This window comes from Rhynchophorus ferrugineus, unplaced genomic scaffold (assembly GCF_030347505.1).
Source record: "Rhynchophorus ferrugineus isolate W39M unplaced genomic scaffold, kcgeb_rfMv2 rfM8, whole genome shotgun sequence".
In the NCBI taxonomy this organism is placed as follows: Eukaryota; Metazoa; Arthropoda; class Insecta; order Coleoptera; family Curculionidae; genus Rhynchophorus; species Rhynchophorus ferrugineus.
In genome coordinates, this window is record NW_027472587.1 from 4,593,291 (window position 1) to 4,611,889 (window position 18,599).

Below are 18,599 nucleotides of genomic sequence, written 5' to 3' on the forward strand. Positions count from 1 at the left end.
TGTTATTGAATATCGTTTCTTCGTTTTTCTCTCGCTCTGTTTCATACTCATCTCATGACAACAACAATATTTCAATGTTAAAAGGCCATTGATGTATCTCATTTTAACTATAAATTAATCGGTTTAGCGAAAAGTTTGCCTCCCTTTAAGAAGATAACGGGGGCACCTGGAGGCGTGAACTTTGGCACGGTTAAAGCTTATATAGAGGAAGAATTTTTAGGCCTAATATTTTTATGTAATATCAGATACAAATAAATATATTCCAATAAAACGAAAAACGCCCAAATCAAGCAACCTGGTATAGCCATCAGATCGGTGACACCAAATATATAAACAAACCCAACGGGTGGCCGTGTGGGTTAAGAGTTTAACTCGTCGACAATAACGTACTAGGATCGAATCCATCTGGATATAAAAGTATTTTTAAAAAGTTCATAAAATAAAATAAAGGATAGTGTTCGTTAAAATAAAGTGAATGTTTGTTTTTTACATTTCAGACGACACTAAAATGGAAAGTGAGTGATTAATACATTATTAAACGCAGTTATCTAATTTTAACCAGTATTTTCTGTTACTTCCGTTATTATTTATTCCCGTATTGTTGCGTTTAATAAAGAGTTATGGTGTAGCGACCTTGAGGCATGTCGAATTTTACATCGTGGAATAACGGTCTACAAAATACCCAGAAATATAATCCCAGATGTTGAACACGGGCGGAGTGTCAGCAGCGCCAACTAGAACCCGACAACGAATAGCTGGCGGCAACCCCGAGACGTTTATCTGGGATGTTATTGAAGGGTATTTCCATTCATTCATTTTGAATGACAATTTTGAATGAAAATGTAAATTGAAATTGAATGAAATAGCAAAAACTCTAAAAGATATCAACTGAATATGTACATCATATCATTCATGAATGTTTGAGCATGAGAAAGCTCTGGGCAAAGTGAGAGTCGCGCGAGCTCACTTTTGACTGAAAACAACGACGCGTTGATGATTCGGAGCAGTGTTTAAAGATGATCAAGCGTAATAAACCCGAGTTTTTGCGTCGATATGTGACAATGGATGAAACATGGCTCCATCATTTCACTCCGAAGTCCAATCGACAATCATCCGAGCGGACTGCAAACGATGAATCCACTCCAAAGTGTGGGAAGACGCAACAGTCTGCTGGCAAGGTTATGGCGTCTGTATTTTGGGATGCGAATGGAATAATTTTCATTGACTACCTTGAAAAAGGAAGGTCCATCAACGGCGACTATTACGTTATTGGACCGTTTGAAGGACGAAATCGTCGAAAAACGGCCGCATTTGAAGAAATCTACAAAACACCCAGAAATATAATCCCAGATGTTGAACATGGGCGGGGTGTCAGCAGCGCCAACTAGAACCCGATAACGAATATCTGGCAGCCCCGAGACGTTTATCTGGTATGTTATTGAAGGGTATTTCCATTCATTCAGTGCTCAACCATCGTTTGGTTAAACGTGCCACCATCGACTGCCCAAGCCTCGTCTCCAGGTAACACCGCTGCCATCCGTTTTATCTAATTGTATTTTTCACATTTTTTATATAGCCTCCATTCACCGAGCCACATCATTTACCCTAAAATGGCAAATTTGGATAGAAAACGATTAAGAATAATATGGTCACGTTTGATATTTAACATTTTTTTGAAAAGAAAACAAATTAATGTGTCCGTTTTATAAGGTATATACAACCGTGAAAGAAAAATCCGACACTGTAAAAATTTCATCCCCACTGCCTTCTTTACTTGCGAGATATTTGGATTTTCGGAATCATAATATTAATTTAATTTGATGTCTGGCGAAGAAAAAGAAAAAAAGAAAAACTATTCTTGCTTAAGGACTGTTATTAATTGATATGTGGTTCTGGAGACATAGTATATCATTATATTAAAGGTAATTCTTAAGATTGTTAAGATTTATCTGTAAATTTTATATTGACTTAGGTATTGACTTTTGATTAATTTGAGGTTTCATTACTAAATGCATTTCTTAACAAATCACTCACCTAATATTACAGGTAATACGTTAATTTGTGCATTATGGGTTAAGATGAATATTGCTTAGAATATTAATAGTTATTAAATAGTTTCATAGAATTTTAATTGGGACACATCGGACCTAGGACAAAGTAAAAAGTATTGGATAAAGGAAAAACATAGAAGATAAACTAAAGGTGAACTACCTGCAAGGCGAGATCGAAGAGTGTAATATATATTTTAGGTGAGATATATGAATAAAAGATAAGGACTATATGAATATGACGCAATGAAAATATGCAGGGTTTAACAGGTCAATCGAAGTCCCCAGCCTACCATAGTAAAACACATTTTTTTGGCAAAATTAGTTTTTTTTTATTCAACATAATTCCATTCAAGGGTGATACACTGATTATAGCAACCCTCCAACTTTTCGATACCACTTTTGCAGTACGATTTGTCATTTGCTTCAAAATAGCCCTCAGTTTCGTCAGTCATCTTTTCATTCAACGAAAATTTCTCAGGAAATAGTCGCTGGGGACCAAATCTGGAGAATACCATGGATGATGAAGCTATTCGAAGCCCATTTCGTGGAGTTTTGACACGGTGCATTGTGTTAATGAAGCAGTACTATCTCTTTCTTCATATGTGGTCGTTTTTCGGCGGTTTCGTCCTTCAAGCGGTCCAATAACTCTATGTAATAGTCGCTGTTGATGGCCCTTCCTTATTCAAGGTAGCCAATGAAAATTAATACATGCGCATCCAAAAATGCTGACGCCATAACCTTGCCTGCCGACTGTTGCGTTTTCCCACGCTTTGGAGCGGGTTCAGTTGATATCTTTAGAGTGTCTGCTATTTCACTCAATTTCAATTTATTTATTAAATGTTTTCGTCGGCAAGAATCTCGTTTGGGCATTCACCGTCTTCGGTGCTCTATTCACCACGTCTAAATTTAGCACACCAATCCTTGATGGTTGATTTTCCTGGGGCAGTGTCCGGAAACTCGGCATCAAGCCAAGTTTTTGCTTGTATTTTTTCCCTTCAAAAAGCAACATTTCATCAACAGAAGAAATTCCTTTTTATCAATTTTTTTGACAATAACAAAAGCTTCACTTAAAATGCTATAATTCACAAACTAATGATTCGATAGCTGTCAAATTTAAACACGCATCTTTTGAGAGTTAGGACTAACTAAAAATAAAACCTGTTAATATGAAACTAAGTATATATAGGACAAATAGATGAAATTATGTATTATTAGCAGTACATTTGTAAACATTTCAAAGCATTGATAAATATTAAGCCGTTTAATGATTAATGCAATAAGATATGTGACTATATGACATTTTATTCTTTGAACCTTGCATCAAGGTTCAATCAGTGGATGGACAACTTTTGTCAACAGACCAGGGAAGAGCAAGCAGGATTAATAGCACGGCAAGAGTAATTATTTAAATAAACTTATTTATAGAGCTGCCACTTCTTGAGCAACATCGTTGCAACATTGGCTGTGTTTCTTATTACTTTAATTTATACAATGACTTTAATTTTCGTTTTTGAATTGTTATTATTTTTATTGTTTTGTTTTGCTTATTTTTTTGCTTCGTCTTGCTATATAATTTAAATGACATAGTTCTCAAATCCGTCTAGTTAGATAACTTACCTATATAGATCACTTAAAAAGGTTAATTTTGAACCATCCTGGTCTAACCATTGTATGAGGACACTTTGTTGGTGGTGCGAGGCCTTGACCACGCAATCCAGCACGGCCGACTGCCCTGCTTCTACTACAGTGTCGGTGGGTTCCACCGAAAATTCCAGTACCGCATGTCCTACAAACAAAAATGCATTATTAGATTTTGAATGTATTTTTCAATTAATTTTTCAAAATTCAATTAAATCTATTAGTTATCGCCATCATCTGAAACTAAAATCAATTAGTTCTGACACCCGGAATGACGCCTAACTACAGGTATATATAAAAAAATAAGTCCATTATTTTTTTTTAAATGTGGCAAATGCGCTACTGTCTGACAACATTTACATATATTTAATTTTTGAGAAAAATTGAAGACGTGATACTAAGAGCGTCTAGTAAACATAAAGGAATACATAGTTATCATGTAAATGCGTTAATTTCTCCTTGTTGTCTGGGTCTTGTATCGTAGAATCTCAACATTGAACGAAATCACTAGAGATTGAACTGGCATTAAATTTGCATAATTTGATTAAATTTGATAATGCATTAATTTTTTCGTTAGACAAATTATATTACGACTTGAAACTATTTAGCGTTTCAGATTCATTTCAATGATTTGTATTTTCGTAGTGAAAGTTATAGTTAAAAAATTACTTCTTTTGATCCTGTGAAAATGATTCTATAATATAATGGATTTCTTATTTCTTCAGGATATATTCTTGTTTTCTGCAGAAAATAACGTTATTCAGGATTTTTTTTTCAGTTTCCAAGATTTAAATTGTCGCCAAAAAGCTAGTTGGCATTATTTGACGTCAGTATGCTGTTAGTAAGAATGAGTTTAATATAAATTATGAATTCTAAAGTGTATAAGTGGGGTGTGGTACTGTACAAATGAAGAGAAAATCATCAAACGATAAAAAATATCGCTGCACAGCATAACATAGCGTTTGCAATGCAGGGATATAACATATATCTATAATTATAACGATATTTTTAAACCCGATATAATTTCCAGAGCAAGGATTTCTTTTTAGTCGTCAGGGTAGTAAATTTATAATATATATTATTTTAAATAAGGATATATCGATATTTTTTGTCGCTTATAACATCACTATAGCAGTCGTTATTGAACACTGATGTATCAGGTGTTGGTAATTACTTCGCAGTTTTTATAACAGTCGTAAGTACGCAATGCTTGTAGTGATATTAACTTCAAAACGATACAAGTTATATTTCGCCAAATTAACAGCGATATAGAATTCTTTGAAAATATCGATTCTTGTATCTGAAAACGTACATTTTCGGTACACATTAATTTTTTGTTTCATCAAAAGAAAAACGCCGCTGAAAGTCTTTGAAAACAAAGAACTTCTTAAAAACAAAGAATATCCTGGTAGACCGAGAATTTGAAAATTTTGAATTGCATAATTATTGTTGGGCGCTTCTTAGAGGGAGCTTGGAGTCTATTATTAGACGACAATTGAGAGCAGCGGTGATGCATTTGAAGTTATTGTGCGTCAAATTCAAAAAGTCACTGACTTATCAAAATGTCCTAGATAGATTCCGATCCGCTACTGGAAAATCGAAAACTTGTTAATGAAATGCTGCTTCAAAGGTATAAAAATATGTATAAAATCATTTCGGCATCGGATAACGGGTGATGTAAAATGGACCTCGAAAATACCAAGCGAAAAAAGCACTGACTGCAAGACCGAATCGTTTTGATCGCAAGACCATGCTCTGTGTCTGGTGGGACCAAATTTATGTCGTATATTAGGAACTGTTAATACTAACCTGAAGAAACAATACTAATCGCTACTGACAACAAATGATCAATTTGAACTGTGCTGTGATCGGAGAACGTCTACAGTACGCTCAAAGATAGGATAAGGATATTGCAGCATGATAACTGGCCGTTTCATACAGCAAAACCTCTTCAGACCTGGCTCCATTCAACTACCTTTTCGCATCGAGACCAGCGCTTGCAGAGAAGAACACTTCGACGATTTCGAAGAAGTTAGAAATGTCTCGATGGTGGTAAAGGAGAAATTGTTCTTTTGGAATGCCATCCATAAAATGCCTGAGAGATGGGCAAAATTTATAGAAGCAATCAATAGGAAAAACCGAAAAAGATTTACTGACACAGCTTGTAATTCGCTCTGATTACTGTTCATGTTGGCTTGATCATGGCCGTATTTTCTGGTTATATTTCTACTTTATCTCGATAAACGTCGCTGAAAACGACAAAATCATCAGGAAGGCCAACTCGGTTCACTCTCAAGTGCCTTCAAGTTATCTACTACTTACTCTTAAAACACCCACGCAAATGATCAGCAAAATTCCGAACAAGAAGACCCCGGGTTTCGACCATACCTGGGTAGCCTAACTCAAGCTCTACTACAAACAGTTCGACGAATTAACTAATATTATCAGCTCAATTCTAAAGCTGCAACACTTATCGCAGTTTTCCCCAAAAAGCAGCCAAGTCATCACCTTCTAACTATAGATATATCAGCCGTTTAAGTTCCATCTAGCTAAGCTAGCTAAAAGAGCAATTCTCTATGCTCTCAAAGTTTTTGCGAAGGCAAACAAATCTGATATCATTCCAGATGAGCAATTCGAGTTCCGTACCAAACATTGAGAGGTTAATCAGGCCCATCAAAAATCGACTGTGCTTTCAACCGATGTGGAAGACTCGGGGCAGTCATCTTGGATCTAACCAAACCCTTTGAAAAGATTTGGTACGAAGGTTCTTATCAAATTATTTCTGTCAGAACGATCGCTCCCGGTAAAGATCAAAGATACCCTCTCCAGCCGGAAAACAATTGACGCAGGAGTTCCACAATGTTTCACACTGCTACACGCTTTATTTAATATTTTTCTTTCAGATCAGTAACGTATTTCGTTTATTATTCCATACTTATGTTTATAAGATAAAAGTGAAGAAAGATCACGTATACTTATATTTGATGCTCTGAAGTTACAGTTCTGAAAATGATCTTACTTATGATTCTTCTTACTCTGTTTAATGTTTAGTAGCGTAGTAATTTACACTTATTAATACAATGTAAATTATTGAAAGAAAACAGACATTTATTACTTTATGATCGAAAATACTGTGAAAACAAGTTTTAGTAACATATAATTTTTAAGTTAGTCTTTAGGGTAAATGATGTGGCTCGGTGAATGGAGGTAAAACGAAATGAAACAGTGGTGTTTACATTATGTGACCGTTACTTATTGGCAATATAAAAAAAATGTGAAAAATACAAATAATAAAACGGATGGCAGCGGAGTTACCTGTTGACTAGGCTTGGGCAGTCAATGGTGGCACGTCTAAACCAAACGCTAGTTGAGTACTGAAATGACCGAAATACCCTTCAATAACATTCCAGATAAACGTCTCGGGGTTGCCGCCAGCTATTCGTTGTCTGGTTCTAGTTGGCGCTGCTGGCACCCCGCCCGTGTTCAACATCTGGGATTATATTTCTGGGTTCTTTATTGACCGTTATTCCAGGATGTAAAATTCGACATGCCTCAAAGTCGCTACAAGTCTTATTACTCTATTACGAGAGAAACATAATTAATTTAATACATTGTGGTCGAATTTCGGCCACAGTGCCACTAGACCATAGGATTACTTCATTTTAAAGAAAGGGACCGTACATGAAATAAGAAAACAAGATAATAATAATTGCAATAAATAATAATAATAAGTGCAAATTTATTTTCAATATTCAATATAATCTTAACCATTAAAGACTCTTAAACGATCATCTCGTCTCAATCAAATTTATTGGGGTATTAAAAACAATAAAAAAAACTAATATCCGTCCTAGCCGAGCTATTTCCGCGGCATTCCCAAAGACACGAACGAAAGGCTTAACAAACGAAGAAAAAGAAGGCGCAGAATAATAATAATAAAAGGGGGTTATATCGGAATCTCGAGCCGTCAATCCAAACACAATTAAGCTGAAAAATCGGCCACGGTTTAGTTTAATCTCGAATCCATTCTTTTTCATTACGTCTATCACGCCACGTCGAGGGTTCGCCCATATACGCCAAAGCTGTCTTTTTCTGGCGTGTAATAAGGTGTGCTTTTTTTTCAGGCAAGAGAGGATCGGAGAGAAGAAAAAGGGACGGGGTTTTTATTGGGGTTACGTCTTTGGAAACACAAGATGTTTTGTGTTGATAATTTTTCCGTACTTGTTGCTTACGAGAAAAGAACGTAACAGGATCAACGAGTTAAACGACTAATTACAAATTGTAATTGCTTTGCTAGATTGTTGGTTTACAGTAATTATTTAAGGTATTTATTACAAGTTTTTATATGGGCGACCCTAATCGAATTCTGGAATATCTTTAAAATTTATTAATGATATTTATACCTGTTAAATTGTTCGGCATTCTATCTGTTTTAAGGTACCGTTCTTTTACAGTACGTGCGAGAAAATATTTCCGTATTGTGACAAAAATACTTTTGAATAAACTTAATAATTACACATGTTTTAAACATAATTACACAACTGATACTGAGTATAATTTGCCGGACATAGAATGTGAAAATTTGAAGAATGAAATAGTCATGCTGAAAGAAGTAATGAAAGTTATTAAAGTTGATATTAATCTAAATAAATCTCCAGGTTATGACTTACTAACAGGGTAAATGCTGCATTAACTGGCAAGAAACGGAATTATAAAACTCACTAACTTGATCAGTACAGCATTTCGACTAAAATATATTCCAGACGTTTGACTAACATTATCATGATCCCAAAACCTGAAAAAGTCACGAAATGAAATAAAAGCCTATAGACCTATCTTACTGCTAGCAGTGATGTCTAAGGTATTTGGAAGCTAAAGTAGGTGTAGCACAAGGAAGTCTATTGGAGCCAATAACCTAATCTACATTTGCTGCCTGATGACACTACAATTCTTGCTCTCGCAGATTATAGCGGAGAAGCCACACGAAAATTACAATAGGCAAGTGAGAATATAAATAATTGAACCCAAACTTGCACAAAACTATCGAAAGTAAATCTGTGCATGTCTAGTTCACGTATAATTAGACGGCACAAAATCCAATAACAATAAATAATACTATCATTCCGTATAGCAACAACGCTAAATATCTCGGAATGAATCTTGATGTGAAAGTTCACTGGAAGGAACTCGTGAAAAAAGGAAAGGAAATAATTTGAGTTAAAATATAGGAAAATGTATTGGTTAATTGGAACAAATCGCAATTATCAGTACATAATAAATTGCTATTATTCAAGCAAGTATTGGAACCTATATAGACATACAGACATGAAATTTAATTATAGAGATGTTCCGCAAAAACTAATATAAACACAAGTTTTCCAGAACAAAGTCCTGAGAAGTATTGTAGGTGCTCCGAGATACTAGAGGACTGATTACTTGCACTCAGACCTTCAGTTTCAGAGCGTCGCTAAGGAAATTAAGAGAATTGCAAGATATGCTGACAGACTCCATTCTCATGTCAATATCGAAAAAATACAACTCTTAACACTAGAACATGACACAGACTCAAAAGTATTAAACTATTAGATCTTGTGTAGTGTAGTTTCTTTTTTTGGGTCGGATTTACCAGCTGAAAACGTTTCCTTGCTGATGTTAACTCAATATAGAAGAGGGGTGCCCACGAAGGCGCTATATTTGGGGTACTAGAACCTTAGAATTAGAATTAGAAGGAATTTTTGGAGGGAGCTGAGGCTGCATGGAATTTCTTCTATAAGGAGAAAACGAACCATCTTATTTCTGGTGTATCAGTTTCTCGATAAATTTGGGTATTTCTGGCAAACCATGCCAGGTTCAGAGTTTGTCTGAGAAGTTTATTTTGCATTACCTGAAGCTTTTCCATTAGCTCCGGCCTGACAAACCGATACCAAGTGTTAGATCCATATAACATGACGAATCTGATAAGAAACTTGTAAAGCAAAACTTTAATCAATTAAGACAATTTACTTTTTCTGCAGATGAGAGGGTTAAGCACTGTGGCGACACCATAGCCTTTGGAGATTGCTTTATTTATCTTTATATGTTATCTGTGTTAAGCATAAAAGAGAGTCCGATATATGTGGCTTTTGCTCGCTACAAGATTGAGACTTTTTCCATTCTCAGCTGGTCCGCGCCTATGTCTCTCTGATTGTGAAAAAATATGGGCTGTGTTTTTTGGGGGTTGATTTGCAACCTCCAGAAATTTAACTATTAGATCGTGGCATTTAATTAAATTTTAAGTTCTCTGAGCGGCATCTACAGAATGATAACTGGCGAAGAAAGCTGTGTCATCCGCGTGTGGGGCGGTTTCAACATCTTTTTTCATTGGAACGTCTGACATAAAGAGGTTGAATAATGGAACCTTAGGGGACTCCTGCTTTGACATATTTAGGAGTGGAGAGTGCATTACCGATCTTTACTTGAAAGGACCTCTCCGACAAAAGGAACAGAGTAAAATTATCAGTGCTTCGGGTAAACCTGCTTCGATGGCTTTGTGTATTAGCTCGTCGTGCCAAACTTTGTCGAACGCTTTTGTTAGGTCTTTAGGGTAAATGATGTGGCTCGGTGAATGGAGGTAAAACGAAATGAAACAGTGGTGTTTACATTATGTGACCGTTATTTATTGGCTATATAAAAAATGTGGAAATGTATTTTGTAGACCGTTATTCCACGATGTAAAATTCGACATGCCTCAAGGGTCGCTACAGGTCTAAAAAGACCGCGCAGAGTTTGTGTTTGTTCTGCATGGCGAAGTGAATTTCTTCGGTCAATCTAGTGGTCTGATGTGGACATAAATGTTTGGCTCTGAACCCGTGTTGTTCATCTGGTATGATATGGTTCTGCTCAGTAAACATATAAACATTATTATACTAGAGACTAAGATAGGGCCGATGGGTCCTCCTAGATATATACCTAGATTTAAGTTATTGTAAAGACAAATTGTAGACTAAACAGTAAAAACAAGCCATTTAAACTGATAATTTTCCTTTATGAAAATGGAATTAGTACTTTTTTCAATTAAAAAAGAATGATCTTATTTTTCCATCATCAACAAATGTTTAAAATAATTTTCAAACGCAAAACTGATTTTCTCTGAAGTACTGAAGCGTTTCCAGAAAAAAAAATATTTGCGCCCGTCATGAAATTTATGATCACCACAAATATTTAATTAATTTTAAGTAATTTCTTCTTGTGTTTTTTAGATTATATTTCAATTTTAATATTTTCCATGGAATTGCTAATAGAATATTATGGTTAATTGATAACTTTCGAACCTAACAAGAATTTTTTTTTGGAATATTATTGACATATTAGCAAAGAATAATCTAAAAGTAGGGTATGCCACAAAAATTAAAACTTAATTAATCTTCTTATAAAATCTTAAAATACTCTGATGATTTGTACACATTAAAAAAATATACATTGAGAAAATTGGTACAATATATTTCTACCATTTTGTACAAGTATTTCTCATCTTTTTGACAACATGGCCATACCTTGTCGTGTTCCATATTCACACTTATTCAGCATTTCGAAACCGCGTGTCAGCGCTATATTTGGTGAATACGCTGAGTGCGACAGAACCTCATTTTTTTTCTACCTCCTAGATGACCAGCTAGAACCAAATGATCTTTTGCTGATGTCGCTTCGGGTTCAGGATAATTGAATCTTGCGAGCGAAAGAGATCCTAGTGTACGACTGGGATTGAGGTATTTGGTTTAACTACAGAGATTGGTGGGTGGGTAGAGAATTGATAAACTGACTTTCATGTTGTAAGGCGCCAAGGGAGAACCTCAACTTTTCTTCGAACTTTTCACGAATTGGATGCCTGCTTTTAGATGGGTGTTCTCACAAACTATGGGACATTGGGAATCGCGCGGTATTTTTTGGATTGGAACACTTGTGTAAGTTGTCTCTCGGAGACCACACCTATCCTCCGTAAAGGCAGATTGAGTGGGAATAGGATGTTGTAGACGCCATTGCCTTTGCAAATAGCGTGTTGAATTTGGGCTGACTACTGGAACCTGCGGTCGAATTGGAGACCGAGGTATGATGCCTGGATGAGTGGATTAGGAAAATTAGGTCATTCGGTAGATTTAGTTTTTTTGTTTTGAAGATTAGACCGTTGTGTTACACTTGGTTGAAAGATAAATATAAATTTAGAAATATGACTCCAGGTGCCTGATGGATAGCAGCTGCAACGCAAGCAGCTTGAAGGCTTAAGTATTTGGCATGGAAACCGAACCATTCATTGGGAATTATGTGATGCGCGTCAGTGAAGCTGTTTAGAGCGTGCAATATCGCTATTTCGGCAAGCTTAGAGAGTGAACTAATCAGGCTGATGGTCCTTTTTTCTTGGAGATAACAGAGACCTCTGCGTGTTACCAATTATTTTGGAAATGCCTTAATCTCAGGATGAAGTTAATGATATTGGTATCCTCTGAAAATTGCTTCCTGGTAAGGTTTTTCAGATGGTTTGCTGTGATTCCATCTGGCCCCGGAGTTTTTTTGAAGGTAGACGTTTGAGTGAGAGCTTCCGGAGAGACAGAACTTACTAGAGCTACAACAGTATATCCTTCACAACTCTTGCACTGTATGACCGAGTGTTGTCACAAGTGCGCAAGTGCAAGATGATGACTTACCTATTACTTGATATTGCTGATTTTTTCGGCAACAATACGTCGTTTAATTGTTCAATTTACGTCGGCAGACATCTGCAGTAACAGTTTCATTATTTCATTAGCTCAAATAATTCACTACAACCTTGCCCATGTCACTTCATTTACAGCAAGACCTTATGGTCATGAATATTTCGCTTTGTTGTCGATGTGAATGGCTCTTCTGGACTAATACGAGGGTCACTATTTATATTTCGGGTATTGACAACACTGTTGTCCTGTGAGTCCATCTGACAGTTACATCATAGAGTTTGATATTTTTGACGATATACGCACTCAGACGTTTTGTCGCAAAAAATTGAACTGAATCGTGAACATTTTCGTGCGATAATTTTTTTACGATTTTCGACGTGGATTATCACAAGGGTGCATCAATCAACTTAATTTGACTTTTGGTGATGAAGCTCGATCAAAAACCATCGTGTATCGCTGTTTAGTGAATTCAATCGTGGTCGTAGTTCGCTGTCCGCCGAGTTTCGTGAAGTTCGTCCAAAATCGGGTGTTGTGCCAGAAAACATAGATGCTGTGTGCGAAATGATTAAGCTAGATCGTCATGTCACCTATTGTGAGATTAAGGCATTTCTAAGCATTAGTTCCACCAGCATATATGCGAATTTACATGAAAACTTAGCTGTGCGAAAGTTATGTTCACGTGGGATCCCACACAATTTGACAATCGCTCAAAAAAGGGCTCGTGTCGATTGGTGCAAAAAAACACTTAAGAAATTCAATCGCGGTGCTTCGAAAAATGTTTATAAAATCGCGACAGGTTATGGATATATTCGTATGAGCACGAAAGTAAGCAGCAGTTGACTGTATGGGTGTTTCAAGATGAACCAAATCCAACTAAAGTTGTTCGCGCACGAAGCATTTCAAAGAAAATGGTGGCCTGTTTCGTCGGGAAAACTGGTCATATTGCAACAGTGCCTCTAGAGGCACTAACATAACCATTTGTTTGCCAGAAGTCTTCGATGAAATAAGGAAAACAAACAAGAGACGCCGGATTGTACTTCATCATGACAATGCGAGCTCTCACACATCGGCTCGAACAAGACTATTTGAGCACTTGAACATTGAATTGATGGGTTATACGCCGTACATCCCTGATTTGGCACCCAATGACTTTTTTTTGTTCCCATCCATGAAGAATAAACTGCGTGGTTAACGATATTCATCGCCCGAAGAAGCTGTTGGACGTTTAAAAATGACGTTTTGAAGATACCTCATTCGGAATGGAATAAATGCTTTGAAAATTGTTTTAAGCGTATGCAAAAGTATATCGATCAGCGTGACAAGTACTGTGAAAAACAATAAAAATGTATTCGCAGCTTAACTATTTGTTTTTTTTCCTATTCCCGAAATATAAATAATGACCCTCGTATGACGAGGGAACATTACTAAAGTTTCAAAAAGTGTTTGATAGACATCAGCCAAAGCTGTTTTTTAAACAAACTGCTCAAACAATGACATCAAAATATGTAAAATGTAAAGAGTGACATTAATACTAAATGGAAAACTGTTATGTTTTATGTCGAGAAATGTCAAAATCATAAATCAAGTTTATCAAGTATCAAGTTTAATAAGATAGATTACGGTGTCTACTAGTTTTCACCAAATATCTCTAATTAAACTACAGACAAGCACCTAATACCTGTTATTAATACTAATATTTTTAGGTTTACGTAATACTAATATATGTTAAATTTAGCTTACTATTATAACAAAGTAAATCCTCATACCGTCTCAGTATAACATAATTCGTAGCGAATTTTTAAACGTTGGCTCTCAAAGATAAAATTTAAATATATACATCGCATAATAGGCGGAAAATGATAAGGAACACATGGAATGGTGAGTTCATCAATTAAAAAGACTTCCTAGAGTCAAAATAAATCATTACTGATAACGTAGCGATACGCGCCGATGCCGTCCATTGTTTAATAATTCCTAGAAGCGGAAACGGACATTTTACGGGTGGGCGAGAGGGAGAGGGGGGAGCTTGTACAGAAGAGACAATTAACGATTTCTCTAGTAACATTTATAAATAAACTGGATTCGTTGCTATATTATTGGTTAAACGCGTAATTGTTTAATAACGTATTATTTAGGGTTATTTCCATGGTGCCTTGGTCGTCTGAGCTAAACTGTGGAAATATCGATTGTTTTTTCTTCGTGTACTGTCCTCGTAATTAATTATTTAGTACCGGTCGTATTTATAGCTGTATTATATTTTAAATAATGTTCCGTATCGCCTTGATATGGAAATTTACGTGGCTGTGATACCGTATAATTTCGTATGAATATTTTACTCGAAGTCTTTCTACCTTTTTTTAATGGAAATATGAAAACTGGTATGGTAGAAGTGTGGAAAATTACTCTATATAATAAAGAGCAGGTAGTTGTAGTTAAATCGTTACTTTAGGACTATGAATGCATTTTGAGGAATGTAAACTTCATGCTTCATCGTGAAAAAAAAATATGATTAGTATATGTATGTGTCTTTAAAAAACGGTAGTTTTTATTTTTTATTTCTACATTAACGTTATCCCTTTCGAAGGATTAGACATTTTGCTCTTATGGTAGGCTACTTTCGATCGCCTACTTCTGATGGTTACTATCTTGTTATATTTACTATCTTAATTATAATAATGATTCTTAAATGGTCTACCGGCCTTATAAGTTTATTACATATAATTTCGAAAGTTTTTGAGAAATTATACATAAAGAGATTTAATAATATAACAGAAAAAGAGATATTAATCAAGAACATACAATGAACATATTGTTCGACTGCATTTCTTTACATATTACAGGCTTTTGATAAAGTATGGCATATATGGTTGCAGGTTAAATTAAATAAATTTCTCCCTCGTCCACACTTTCTGATACTAAAATATTATCTCACAGATATATATTTCATTAAAAAACAAGACGATGAACACATCCAATATATTCAGGAGTTCTCCAAGAAAGTGTGCCTATCTTCTATATACAGCCGATCTACAAAAAACACTACTGAGGCAACATATGCAGGCGATACAGCAAGCTTAGCATCTCAAGAAGATCCAATAATCGTATCAAATAACCTCCTAGCACACCTTGTTAAAATACAACTGTGGCTGAAGACATACCGTATTAAAGAAATGAAACAAAATCTACCCACGTAACTATTAACTCTGCCTAGAAGAACATGTTCACCAGTGAATATCAATAATTGTTAACTTCCTCAAGCTGAGGATGCTAAATATCTTGGTATGAATCTTGACCGACGCCTACATATTTGTTAAACGAAAACAACTTATATGAAACATAAGAGGTCAATTGAAAAGTTCCCGGCCTACCATAGTGAAACATATTTTTATGGCAAAATTATTATTTTTTATTCAACATATTTCCCTTCAAGGGTGATCGACTGATTATAGCGACCCTCCAACTTTTCGATACCATTTTTGTAGTACGATTTGGCCTTTGCCTCAAAATAGGCCTCAGTTTCAGCGATCACTTTTTCATTCGACGAACATTTCTTCCCGGCGAGCATTCTTTTGAGATCTGAGAATAGTAAATAGTCGCTGGGGGCCAGATCTGCAAAATACGGTGGATGAGGAAGCAATTCAAAGATCAATTCATGGATTTTCGCCACTGTTTTCACTGACTTGTGACACGGTGAATTGTCTTGGTGAGGCAGCCCTTTCTTTTTCTTAAAATGCGGCCGTTTCTCGGCGATTTCATCCTTCAAACGGTCCAATAACGCTATGAAATAATCGCTGTTGATAGTCCTTCCTTATTCAAGGTAGTCAGTGAAAATTATACAATGGTTGCGTTTTCCCACGCTTTGGAGCGGGTTTATCGTGTGCAGTCCACTCGGATGACTGTCGATTGGACTTCGGAGTGAAATGATGGAGCCATGTTTCACCCATTGTCACATGTCGACGCAAAAACTCGGGTTTATTACCTCAAATCATCTTCAAATACTGCTCCAAATCGTCGTCATTGTTTTCGGTCAAAAGTGAGCTCGCGCGGCACCCACTTTGCACAGAGCGTTCTCATGACGAAATATTCGTGGATAATATGATGTGCACGTTCAGTTGATATCTTTAGAGTGTCTGCTATTTCATTCAATTTCAATTTAGGGTCATTCAAAATATGTTGTGGATTTTTTATGTTTTCGTCGGTAACGTTCTTTTGGGCGTCCATTGCGTTTACCGCCTTCGGTGCCCATTTCACCACGCCTAAACTTAGCATACCAATCCTTGATGGTTGATTTTCCTGAGGCAGTGTCCGGAAAATCGGCATCAAGCCAAGTTTTTGGTACAACTGTATTTTTTCCTTTCAAAAAGCAATATTTTATCAACACGCGAAATTCATTTTTATCCATTTTTTTTCACAATAATAAAAGTTGCTTCACTCATATCTATACCCTAGCGAGTACTACTAACCTTCTTCCTTTGATATCATTGCACGTCCATTATTGTTAGTGTTAAGGTATAAGCTGGTAAGTTGTGCGTTGCTTTACATCCGTACTGTACGTATATGTCATATTTTATCCTAGCATAGTTTACCACTACTATCAGTTTCAATTATTGGCTGTTTTATAATGATTGTCCGTCAATGTTATTGACTACTATGGACAAATATTATTATTAAACATCCTGATTATTCCATCATTATTATTGCGTACCATTATTATCGTCTTTTATTGAAATTATCAGTACCATCCATTACCAGTAATTGGCGATACATTTATTTATACTATTATATCATTTATTTTGATCTTTGCTTTTATACATTTAAGATGTTTAATTGTTTTATATTGTATTTTATGCATTGGGTTTAAAAATAACCCTACAAGTGATAATTTTGATGGCAAAAAAACAAATGGTGGCTTAACACCTTATTCATAAATAAATTTTTTCATCTCTTGTATATATTACTGAATGGTTTCTTCATTTATACTCGGTAGTATGTTAGTTTAAAAGTTATAATTTTAGCAATACGACTATTTATGAATGTAAAATATAACGTAATGTAGTGTCGGCCTTTTTGTTTTATTTTCGATGTTTACACATGTGGATCCGATTGAAACTTGAGCAACACGTTGATTGATCGAGACGGATTTTTCTGATAAATAAATTGTGCTTTCGGCGTAATTTATAGCCGTTGCATATTTGTTTGTTCGATGAGATAAATAGCTTGTCAATTTCGTGCGATAATGTAGAAATACTAATCGAGAAAAATTACCGACAAAACCTCGAGTAAACATTGCATGTTTATAAATAATGCAATTCTATATGGATATTATTGCGTGTTTTGTTACGAAATATTACGATTCACTTAAGATATCGATGTGATACTTAAACCAAATGATAAATCCGGTCTGAAGTGAAATCAATCGATTCAATACGTGCATTTTGCAATAGTTTATTAATTTATAACTGAATTAATTAATGAATGAACACCGTAGGAGGAATTGCCTCCTAAAGGTATACCTATCTATTTTCCGACGACTTAGTTTTCGGTAGGTTTTCTAGCAATCTATTTCATATATAAACTATAAAATAAAATATTTTTACCAAAAAATCAGACTTCAAAAAATAATCAAACTTAGATTTTTAACACAAAAAAAACATTTTAAAATAAAATATCTACATAAGAATCGTTGTAATAACAAAAAATTATTTAACCTATCTACTACACGTATTTTATATTCTACTATATACACACAATTTAGCTTAATACTTACCTAAACTTATTTATCTATTGACAATATTATATTAATTACTACCAACTGATCCCTTTGAAGTCAGTGTCGAGCAAAAAATTAGATTTGTTTTGTCCGTAACTTAATTTTATGTATATGTATATTGTTCAAAAACTACAGAAAATGCTACCAAAACACACCGAACTATTAAAATCATACATTACAACCAGAATGTTTAGAGTCAAGCAAGAAAACGCTTACTCTACAATAAAAGAAGCTAAAGCAGGTGTACAACAAGGAAGTGTACTGGGACCAATGCTTTTTTACTCTACACTTGTGATACACCACAAATGGAAAATATCACGATGGCTACATTTGCTGATGATACTGCGATTATAGCTGTCGGAGACAATAGTGAAGAAGCCTCACGAAAATTACAACAGGCAAGTGACAATATAAATAATTGGACACAAGCTTGGAAAATAAAAATTAATGAAA

General features: G+C 35.3%; 1 protein-coding gene across 4 annotated transcripts in view; it reads right to left on the reverse strand.

Annotated features, from left to right (window-relative positions):
• The window catches only part of fra (neogenin protein frazzled), a 265,834-nt gene that overhangs the window by 57,238 nt on the left and 189,997 nt on the right, over positions 1-18,599 (reverse strand). For all 4 annotated transcript variants that reach the window (XM_076410982.1, XM_076410983.1, XM_076410980.1 and 1 more), the window contains exon 2: positions 3,669-3,837. In XM_076410982.1, coding sequence (XP_076267097.1) covers positions 3,669-3,837 — 169 coding nt within the window. The remainder of the gene's footprint in view (positions 1-3,668; positions 3,838-18,599) is intronic.